This window comes from Salmo salar, chromosome 24 (genome assembly GCF_965601325.2).
Source record: "Salmo salar chromosome 24, fSalSal1, whole genome shotgun sequence".
NCBI lineage: Eukaryota > Metazoa > Chordata > Actinopteri > Salmoniformes > Salmonidae > Salmo > Salmo salar.
This window is the reverse complement of record NC_138314.1, coordinates 15,178,890-15,190,580: the sequence shown is the minus strand read 5'-3', so window position 1 is coordinate 15,190,580 and position 11,691 is coordinate 15,178,890. Positions and strand designations below refer to the sequence as shown.

The 11,691-nt window shown below is 43.8% G+C and overlaps 1 protein-coding gene across 1 annotated transcript; it reads right to left on the bottom strand.

Moving 5' to 3' along the window:
- Positions 1–250: 250 nt before the first annotated feature.
- On the bottom strand, positions 251–9,813 carry LOC106584951 (calsenilin). The gene is made up of 7 exons (XM_014170636.3): positions 9,702–9,813; positions 4,703–4,827; positions 4,228–4,297; positions 3,749–3,927; positions 3,222–3,326; positions 3,000–3,062; positions 251–298 (listed from the first exon to the last, which is right to left on the bottom strand). The coding sequence occupies exons 1-7, from the start codon at positions 9,811–9,813 to the stop codon at positions 251–253; spliced, it is 702 nt and encodes a 233-aa protein (XP_014026111.1).
- Between the last annotated feature and the right edge of the window lie 1,878 nt (positions 9,814–11,691).

Below are 11,691 nucleotides of genomic sequence, written 5' to 3'. Positions count from 1 at the left end.
CTGTGTGTGTGTGTGTGTGTGTGTGTGTGTGTGTGTGTGTGTGTGTGTGTGTGTGTGTGTGTGTGTGTGTGTGTGTGTGTGTGTGTGAGTGTGTGTGTGTGTGTGTGTGTGTGTGTGTGTGTGTGTGTGTGTGTGTGTGTGTGTGTGTGTGTGTGTGTGTATGTGTATTTTTCGATTGGACAGGGGTTGTGTATAGACAGGAGGACGGGATCGGACGATGGGAGAATGACGTAGAATGTTCTGCTGGGCTCTAGAGGACGTTCTCAAAGAGCTGCATGGAGTTCATGATGTTCTCGTCCTGGAAGACAAACAGACAGGACAGACTGTTGAATGAAAGTCATGAGTCTGGTTCTTTGTTCACTTGGATTATTGGTGCACAAATTCAAACATTCAGAAAATCTTCCATTGACATCCAGGTAACACTTTACTTGAAAGGGGTTTACATAAGACATTCACAACACCTTTATGAACCCAGTCATAACACCTTCAAGATCTTTCTTGTCCCCACAATGAAATCTCCGTCCGCCTGTCTGTCCGTTCGTACGTTAGTCACATGCGATATCTCAGAGAGCACTGGCCAGATTTTGACAAAACTTGGGTGAATGATGCATCTTGCCATGAAGATCTGACATTTACAAAATTATACTGATTGCCCAAGGCGGGAGCTACACTAATTAACTGACATTTGCGAGTCACACCAGAGAGGAAGATGTGAAGTGAGAGGGATAATTGGGTCCAAAAAACGCAGGTGGCGTTTTTTTTTTTATTTTCTTTTGGCTCACTGAGTAGTTTTTGTATGGAGGTCAATGAGAGAGTGTCGAATTTGGTTAACAAACAATGTAATGGCTTATTTACTACATGTGGCTTATTTGATCAAAAATAAGTTTCGTAGTGCTTAGATTGTCATGAGTGTACTGATATAGGGGCGGCAGGTAGCCTAGTGGTTAGAGCGTTGAGCCAGTAACCGAAAGGTTGCTGGATCGAATCCCTGAGCTGACAAGGTAAAAATCTGTCGTTCTGCCCCTGAACAAGGCAGTTAACCCACTGTTCCCCGGTAGGCCATCATTGTAAATAAGAATTTGTTCTTAACTGACTTGCCTAGTTAAATATAAGTAGGACACCTGACATCCTGGCAACTTTGAAAAAAAACCCACTTTATATTGGAGTGAAGGCTATTCTATGCGAGAAATTGCCAAGAAACTGAAGATCTCGTACAACGCTGTGTACTACTCCCTTCACAGAACAGAGCAAACTGGCTCTAACCAGAATAGAAAGAGGAGTGGGAGGCCCCGGTGCACAAACAACTGAGCAAGAGGACAAGTACATTAGAGTGTCTAGTTTGAGAAACAGACGCCTCACAAGTCCTCAAATGGCAGCTTCATTAAATAGTACCCGCAAAAGACCAGTCTCAACGTCAACAGGGAAGAGGCGACTCCAGGATGCTGGCCTTCTAGGCAGAGTTCCTCTGTCCAGTGTTCTTTTGCCCATCTTAATCTTTTCTTTTTATTGACCAGTCTGAGATATGGCTTTTTCTTTGCACCTCTGCCTATAAGGCCAGCATCCTGGAGTCACCTCTTCCCTGTTGACGAAGAGACTGGTGTTTTGCCACCTGTTACTGCATTGACAGCCAACAGCCACCTATTTCTTTACCACTACATCACTGGTTCTGATGGTATTTGATGAAGACATTGACACTGTACTAGCTAAAACATGTCAGCTAGATAACAACATAGATGCAGTTCCCTTAGCACATGCTGCAAATATTGTGCATCACCAAATGTTCCTCTCTGGGTTCCCAGAAGCATTTCATTGTACTATGTGCATGTGACCATTACATTTTGACTATATGATTTGGTGCTTTCATCACAAACTAAACAATTATTATTCTTAACCACCCCACTACCAGAAAAGTTCATAATTCAGTAAGCTAATAATGATAATTCCAAGGTGGCATCCTGCTATGTTGAAAGATCATGAGAGAGGACACAGAACACTCAATGCACACAGTCACTAACCACTTACCCTGTGCTGGTCCCAGCATTACATTTACATTTACATTTAAGTCATTTAGCAGACGCTCTTATCCAGAGCGACTTACAAAATGGTGCATTCACCTTATGATATCCAGTGGAACAACCACTTAACAATAGTGCATCTAAATCTTTTAAGGGGGGGGGTTAGAAGGATTACTTTATCCTATCCTAGGTATTCCTTAAAGAGGTGGGGTTTCAGGTGTCTCCGGAAGGTGGTGTTTGACTCCGCTGTCCTGGCGTCGTGAGGGAGCTTGTTCCACCATTGGGGTGCCAGAGCAGCGAACAGTTTTGACTGGGCTGAGCGGGAACTGTGCTTCCTCAGAGGTAGGGGGGCCAGCAGGCCAGTGGTGGATGAACGCAGTGCCCTTGTTTGGGTGTAGGGCCTGATCAGAGCCTGAAGGTATGGAGGTGCCGTTCCCTTCACAGCTCCGTAGGCAATCACCATGGTCTTGTAGCGGATGCGAGCTTCAACTGGAAGCCAGTGGAGAGAGCGGAGGAGCGGGGTGACGTGAGAGAACTTGGGAAGGTTGAACACCAGACGGGCTGCGGCGTTCTGGATGAGTTGTAGGGGTTTAATGGCACAGGCAGGGAGCCCAGCCAACAGCGAGTTGCAGTAATCCAGACGGGAGATGACAAGTGCCTGGATTAGGACCTGCGCCGCTTCCTGTGTGAGCATGTTATGTGAATAGTGTAACTGAGGATTGGGTACTGCGGCAGTATAAATACACATTTCCACTGTACATCTTATGACTAATGTTGAATAAATCTGTTAACGGTTTGTAATGAATGATACTGCAACACCCAACGGTGTTATGACTGGTTTCATAAAGGTGTTATGAATGTCTTATGCATACCCCCTTCAAGTGATTTTGTTAACATCATCTATGTCTTTTATTAATTATGTCAAAGTGTGAGGTAGCGCACAGGTCTGCTGTTGTGTTGATGCATGTTTTGTAACTGTGGTACCTTCTGACAGGTCTCAATGAATTCCTCAATGGTCACCACTCCATCTCTGTTTCTGTCCATTTTCTGAAGAAAGAAGAAAGGAATGGAGGGAGGGAGAGAGGGAGGGGCAGAATGAATGAAGTAAGGAGAGAGGACGAGAGCATGTTCAGTGAGTAAGAAACATTTTGTTGAGGCGTGTGTGCATGTTGTGTGTGCATGTTGTGTGAGTGTGTTTGTGTGCACCTGGAAGAACTTATCCACATGTTCAGAGGGTGCCTCATCCCGTACACTTGGGTAGGTGTACCTGCCCATCATATCATAGATGGACTTCATAATAGCCAGCATCTCCTGCGAGAGAGGGAGAGAGAGGGAGACAGAGAAAGAAAGAGAGAAGAGACAGAGGGAGAGAGGGGTCATAGTTTACCGTGATGTATCTAAAGCTACAGATGTAGGATCTTAATTTGAGCCAGTTTGCTACAGCAGGTAAATAATCCTGCAGCAACAGGAAATGTGAATGATTATGTGGATAATAATGAATGGACATTTTTTTAGGGGTTGATACACTTTTCATTAGGGCAAATCAATTCTGAAATGTTAAGTGGAAATTAATGACTTTAGAAGCCTTTTTAAACCATGAATACACTACACGTTTGCATTTCCTGTGGTGCAGGAAAATTCTCAGTAACAAAAGAGTACTCTAATTAAGATCCTACATCTGTAGCCAATCATTTAGATATGCGGTGTTTCTATAGAAGCCAATCACAGTGTACCTCTTTAGTGATGTATCCATCCTTGTTGATGTCATACAGGTTGAAGGCCCAGTTGAGTTTCTCTGTGACTGACCCTCTCAGAAGAACAGACAGGCCGATCACAAAGTCCTCAAAACGAATGGAGCCATTTCTGTCCATATCAAACGCATTGAACAGGAAATGTGCATAGGTGGTGGCGTCTGTAGGATAGAGGGAGAGAGTGGGGTGGGGGGAGAAGAGAGGAACATAAGAAAGGAAAGATAGGGGAGGTAGTGTACAGGAAAAGGGTTGAAGAAGGGAGAGAGAGGTTAGGGGAAAAGGGATGAGGAGAGGAGAGAGGTGGAGGGGAGGAGAGAATGTTGGGGGTAGGCAGACATTCAAATAATCAGTAACCATAAGCTTTTCCTGTTATTCTCCCTGTAGTTCAGGTGTGCTTTTATCATATTCCAGGCACAAAGAGCCAGAGAGTAGCTTCAATGGAGATAGTTCTATCCGCTCACCTCCTTGGGGAAAGAACTGAGAATAGATGGTCTTGAACGTCTCTTCATCAACCAAACCACTCGGACACTCCTACGAGAGAGAGAGAGAGAGAGATAAAGAGAGAGAGAGAGAGAGAGAGAGAGAGAGAGAGAGAGAGAGAGAGAGAGATAAAAAAAGAGAGAGAGAGAGAGAGAGAGAGAGAGAGAGAGAGAGAGAGAGAGATAAAAAGAGAAAGAGAGAGAGAGAGAGAGAGAGAGAGAGAGAGAGATAAAAAGAGTTACAGGGAAATTAGCCATATGCCTATTAATGGTGAAGTAATTTCAGTACATCGATAAGCTCAAATCTACTCTAATTTATTCTACATTCTTATGTAGAACTCCAAACTGCCCACAAATAAAGATCCAAGCTCAACCTGCTTAAAATAAAGGCAAACAAATACCTCCGAAATACAGTCCTACAGAATCCCCACCCCATCCTCTCTGCTCCCCTACGTACATTCTTGAAGCCCCTGTATAGTGACTGGAGCTCCTTCTTGGTGAACTTCGTCTGAACCTGCAGCTGGTCCAAGCCTTCTGGCTGGTGACGAACTATAGACAGCTCCAAATCACTGTCACTACTGTCTGTAGGAGGAAAGAGCGGGGAAGAGGGAGAGAGAGAGGGAGAGAAAGAGAGAAAAGAGAAGGGGATAGAGAGAAGGAGAGGGGAAAGAGAGGGAGAGAGGAAGGAAAGTGGGAGAGAGGGATGGGGAGACCATGGCAGGCAGGGAAAGAGAGGAAGAGGGAAAACAAATTTAAGGGGTGGAAAGAGGGGCCAGATCAAGAAAGAGTTAGAAAGAAATTGAAGAGTGAGATAAAAACAAAAAGAGGACTCAAAAAGAGAGGGAGGTACTTTCTTTTAAAGTGTGATCTTTGCAGAGAAACTACGTTTTCTGTTAGTATTCACTTATTACATTTGAGTGAACAGGTGCCAAATTAGTAATATTCAATAGCAAGGCATTGAAAGAACTTAATTCTGAAATATCCAATGAAAGCCATGACTATGACTGATTTTATTTTATGTGTATTAGTCCTACTTGTTCTAACAAAGTAAGAGAAAGCACTAACACTGTGAGAAAGAAAAGCAAGACATAGCTCAAAAAAAAGGGGAGTTTCTAGAAACCAAGAGATTTCTATTGCTTCCATACTCACCATCTTTAAACACACACAACAGAGAGAGAGAGAGAAAGAGAGAGAGAGTGTGTGAGAGAGACAGTAAGAGAGATAGAGAAATGTAAAGACAGTTAACGGACTAAAGAGAGGTATACAGAGAATGAGAAAAGAGAAGAAAAAAAACAGAGAAAATGGTCAAGTCAAGTCAATAATTGTGGAACACAGATACTGACTAGGGAGAACAGGAGAGGAACAGACAATCTATATAAATGCAGTTAGTCCCACTCTCTCCCTCCATACTCCCACCATACTACCTCTCTCTCGGACACTTTCTCTCTGTCTCCATCTCCCTCCATCCAACCTCTCTCTCCCTCTCTCTTTCTCCCTCCATCCCCATCTCTCTTACCAGTCTCTGTGATGTCGATGAGTCCCAGTAAGTGCATCAATTTGAGGAACATTAGTACAAGGCTGACTCCCACCTGACACTCAACTCCCCTTCTTTCTCCGTCTTTCCGTCTTTTTGTTTCCCCCAGCGTGAAAATTCTGGCTCTCTGTCCTCTCTCCCTCCGTACCCACTTTCCCTCTGCCAGTCTCTCAATAAAACACCATCTGTCTCTCAAACTAAAGACAGATATTGCTTTGGATCCTTGGGATGCTTTCAAGTTCCAGAGAGTTCTACAGTTCTAGAGAGAACAGTTCCAACTGGGATTCAGAGAGATTTAAGTTGAAGCCATGAAAAGCGATTGGACCAGATTCAAGCTCAATGATATCCAAAAGGACATAAAACAGCCTTTCAAATAAAACTGAAACTACATGGAACAAATACAATCCTTCTTTCCATGAGATTTCTTAAGCTGTTTTCCCAAAAGATTATTCCAATTGTTTACTTATTGTCCCGTCATTTTACTCCCAAGTCCTGGGACATCCAGTTGAGAGGTTACTCATATCATCCCGCTGAATCAAACACCGACGAGCCAACAGACATACGTCACTTAACCGTGTGAATTTACTCTCTTCCATCCCTACTTATTTCCTTGGCTTCCCCTCCTCCTTTCATTCTCTTCATCCCATTAACCTGTGGACTCCTGTCAAAACTACCCTCAGATACAGACATGCCACATTTATTTTTTTAATAATTGTGAAAAATCCCACACATTTAGGGACAGTTCCACCGACAAAGGAAATCCCACGCACCCTCTGCTTACAAAACAAATCTGTAACAAGAAGTCTGCATTCATTATGAAGATGTTTAACAAGATGTTTCCACAACATTAATGCAGTGCTTGTTAGTGAACCCATTTGCCATTGAGGACTCAGTGTAGATGGCTGCATCTCAATAGTCTGATGTCGTCTTCTTTCCTTCATCTGCTCTGATCTGACAGAACAAGACAGGTGGAAGCTGACACCCAATAGACATCCATCAAATTGCTTTCACCAAGCCGATGTTTTCAGATCAATGCAAATGAAGGAGAGGAGGCAAGGAAAGGAAGACTCTTTAGTTTAGAGTAATGACACCCAGCCATCTGTCCTAACTCCCATGTCCCCAGCAGGCTCTGTGATCCAGTTCAAGTCTAATTGTTCTCATCTCTCCAGAGTTCATAAACACAGCTCTCAGTAGGCTGACGCTTCACACAGGATGCGTCCCAAATGGCTCTGTGGGCCCTTGTCAAAATTAGTGCACTATATAAGGAATAGGGTGCCATTTGGGACAAATCCACAGCCAGAACATATACAGCATTACTGTAATTCATCGGACGCTGGTTCACTCAAGGTCTGTGACACTTGCCAAAAACTCTTGTTATTTCAACGTCATCATACTACTGATTTGCAACTCACACACACACACACACACACACACACACACACACACACACACACACACACACACACACACACACACACACACACACACACACACACACACACACACACACACACACACACACACACACACACACACACACACACACAATAAGACCCCATTGAGATAAATACAGGGGGTGATCAATACTGTCCTCTGGTGGCAGTATAAATTAAGTAGTAGGCAGGAGTCCAAGCAGTATTGATCAGTCGACGGCCATTATTACATTAATGGCCAGACTCTCTCGTCTAACTGACGCCACACACAATCCAGAATACACAGCACCACCACACATGCCAGAAATAAATCAAACAGATCCAAAATACAACACACATTAGGACTGGTAAAAAGTCTCATTTCAAAAGCAACAACTAGGGATTTGTGTGTTACACAAACACACACACACACACACACACACACACACACACACACACACACACACACACACACACACACACACACACACCACACACCACCCCATACCCATTATTGGATGGTGGTTAATGGTGCTAGGTGGATATACATAATGTAGCTGGTAAAACAGATGCCCTTATTTGACTGCTGATCGATTTAGCTATGTAACTATTATTATTATGGCTATGTGACTTTGCATTTCTCTATTTCCATTTGTGCTGGGACGGAGTGTATATCAGAGGGGCACTTAAGAAAGAAAGTGAGAGAGATTGAGAGAGAGAAAAATGAGTAGAGGAAAAGCTATTGCGGAACACTATTGAACAGTGGGAGAGGATTTTGGGGGCCATTGCGGGATGGCCAGTGCCCTTCATGGTCCTGGCAAAGTACTGCAGGCTCCACATTTAGGCGGTCTCAAAGAAAGCCTGTTCAATACTGCATGTATAATTAATGCTAGGTAATGCTAGACCTGGGTGTGGGCCATGCCTCTCTGAAGATGTGACCACAGAGAGATGGAGAGAGAGGGAGGGAGGGAGGGAGGAGGAGAGAAGAGGAGAAGGAGAGAGAAAGGTGCACTGTGGAAGGACTGAGAGGGAGAAGGGAGAAAGAGAGAGAGAGAGAGTGACCCTCAGATTGAACAGACCCACGACAAATTTGAAAACAAATCCAATTTTGATAAACTCCCATATCTATAGGGTGAAATACCACGGTGTGCCATCACAGCAGCAAGACTTGTGACCTGTTGCCACAAGAAAAGGGGCAACCAGTGAAGAACAAACACCATTGTAAATAAAACCCATATTTATGTTTATTTATTTTCCCTTTTGTACTTTAACTATTTGCACATCGTTATAACACTACTGTACATAGTCATAAAATGACATTTGAAATGTCTCTATTCCTTTGAAACTTTTGTTAGTGTATTGTTTAATGTTCATTTCTGAATGTTTATTTCACTTTTGTTTATTATCTATTTCACTTGCTTTGGCAATGTAAACATATGTTTCCCGTGCCAATTAAGCCCTTTGAATTGAATTGGGAGAGAGAGAGAGAGAGAGAGAGAGAGAGAGAGAGAGAGAGAGAGAGAGAGAGAGGGGGGGAAGAAGAAGAGAGATGCACTGTAGAGGAATTGAGAGCGAGAAGAGAGGACGTTTGGGTTCAGAACAATAGAACAAAAGAACACTATAAATAATGGGTGAACCACTCCTTCACAAACAACTACATGATCAACATTATTCACCATCGCCACATTGGCTTGAGTCTATCCACAGGAGCAATAAATGTGTCAAATACTACATGATTTACCTGATCCATAGATAATAAGATAAAAGGCACACATGGAATTATACTACTCTCTAATGCTTATGATGTCTGTGATAAGTCTAAACTGAAGCACTTTAATGTGGGGTTGGAGGCTTTCTATTGTAATTGCTTTGGCACAGTGGCTACAGAACACTTTGTCTGGCCTTTGGCCTCCAACTATATATTATTAAGGGAACATTATAGAATCTGAATGATGTTATTCTTTACAGTAAACTTTACTTTAATGTCCACTAAAACATTTTTCTCTTGAGAGATATTTCCTAATAGATACCACAATTCCCTATCTCAGAATGCCCAATTGCAAGATACACACTGCCCTACCCCAGCCTCAGAAGATGGCAGCTTTAGGTTTGGTTAAGTTGACCAATTCAATTGTTGGGAACATATATAGAGTGTGCAGCTTTCTTCCTTTCTTTTTATACTATCTTAGAATATATCAAATGCCAAAATATCAAACACCAAATGCCCTATCCCAGATACTAGTTACCCAGATACCAGATATGATCCCAGCATATCTACTGTGTAACCCCCCCTGGTACCACATATCCACTTTGCCTCCCAAATACAAGATACAGTTTGAACACCCAACCTCAGATGGCAGAGTTAACGCCCTGCCTTAGCTGAAACATCGAGCTAAATGCCATGTCCCCATTTGTGAACATGGAATAAAAAGATACAGACCACCAGCCTTTTTGCTTCCCTGCCATTTCATTGGATTTCTAGCCTACTGGAGCCTCCTCAGGGCCCTTACCTTCAAAGGAGGACATGGGCTCCAGGATGCCAAAGCCCTTGAGCACGGCCACAAACATGATCATGACCACACCAATGGCAAACAGCTCCATGCCCTGGATCTGAAACCCCATGGCTGGGAGAGACGGCAGGGGGAGCCCGCTGAGGGCAAGCCCACACACAGAGGCCTGGTGCCGGGGAAGGCGGGGGGAGGGAGGGGGGGGAGACTTCAGCAGGTGCAAGGTTAATGATAGTGATAGTCGCTGTGGTTGAACAACAGATGCTAGGCTATCCACCAGTCAGTCAGGTAGGCTAGGTACTTGGAGGCTTGGCTAAGCTTATCAGCTGGTGCTAACATAACGAGCTGGGCAGCATGAAAGAATGGACAAGAAAATGGATGTAAAATGTCAAAGATTATGGAATGGAAAATATTAAAAAGTGGGTAGACATGGGGAAAAAAATGCTCTCTTTAGATCTGACCTGTGGGAAAATAGAGGTTGAGTCCAAGGCCACTTATTTTGGTGGTGAGGAGCGGTCTAAAGTGAATATTGTTGTCATTCCTCCACAGTTGTTCTCAAAAATCCAGACAGATAGCCATTGATAGAGCATCGCTGTACACCTTTACAGTCCAAAAGGTAAATGTCAATCATCTTAGAGCCGTCATTTTGGGGGACTGAATAATCTCTGGATAAAATCACCTTCAGGAATTACAGAGAATTCCAATCAATGTTCTGTGATGTCCGGTTCATGATGTGTTTTAAAACTGTGAATCGTTGAAGTGAATCAGGTGACTAACTTGCTGACTCAGGAAGGTGTGTAGAAGTGGTGAGAGTGAAATCCTACACCTCACTGTGATCATCTCATCTTTCCCACGATATAAACAGAAATATAAGAACATCCACAACATAAAGAAACAGAATCTCTGAACTTAAAATAGTCCCTCTCTGTGAATGAAACACAATACCAGGTGCCTTTCCTTCCTTCCTTCCTTATTTTAGATCTTGTCATAGTATACAGTAGGTGTAAATCAATCAGTTAATCAATCAATCCACAATATAATCAATACTATAATTGACAGATCAATAGACTAGTTAAATATCAGTACTCTAGTCTCTGATAATTCACCAAACACCACTTTCTAAGACATTACGAACAATCTTTGCACTTATTTCTCTTTGTTTCCCGACCATTCCTTCCTCTTTCTCGCAGTAACACTTGGTCCAGTCCAGTCCAATCGAATCTGGTTCAGATCTGGTTGGGTTCACGCCAGGTTCGATGTGATTCACGCTAATGCGGTTCACACGCCCAGTCTGGTCCAGTATTTTCTGTCCAGTTTATTCCAGGTAGTGACCACATCGGGTTCCGGAGGATTGGGTCTGTGTAGAGCTGAGAGGTGTCCGATGGACTGAAGAGCTACCAGCAAGCACCGCCCATCCCTTACCGCCAGTTGCCTTCCCTTCTCTCCTCTTCTGCGCTCTCTCTCTCTCCCCCCCACCCTCCTTTCGTCTCTCTCTTTCCCCTCTGTCCCGTAAGAAACCACAGATGATGAAGCTACAGTGGGCAGTCCAGTGACTCTCTCCATCCACTCCAAACCTCCTCTCTTTCTGTCCATATCTTCCCTCCTCTCCTCCCTCTGTTCATCTCATCCGTCTCACCTCGCTCTTTCCAGCCGACCTCCATCCCCACATTTATTCCTTCACGCTTTCTAACCACAGGCTCAGTATCCAATGTTGTTCCCAATTTTATTCTCTCTCTTTGTCTCTCTCTCCCTCTCTTCTCTTTCTGACCACCTTCCCCCCCCCTCATCTTCTCTTTTCAGATGTAGTGCTTGGGGACCAGGGGTGAAGTCACATTTCCAGACTGAGACAGAGGGCCTGATAGGAGGATCAAACACACACACACACACACACACACACACACACACACACACACACACACACACACACACACACGCACACGCACACACACAGCAAGTGCTAGACAAGGGCTGTGTTCAGAAGACAATAAAAGGA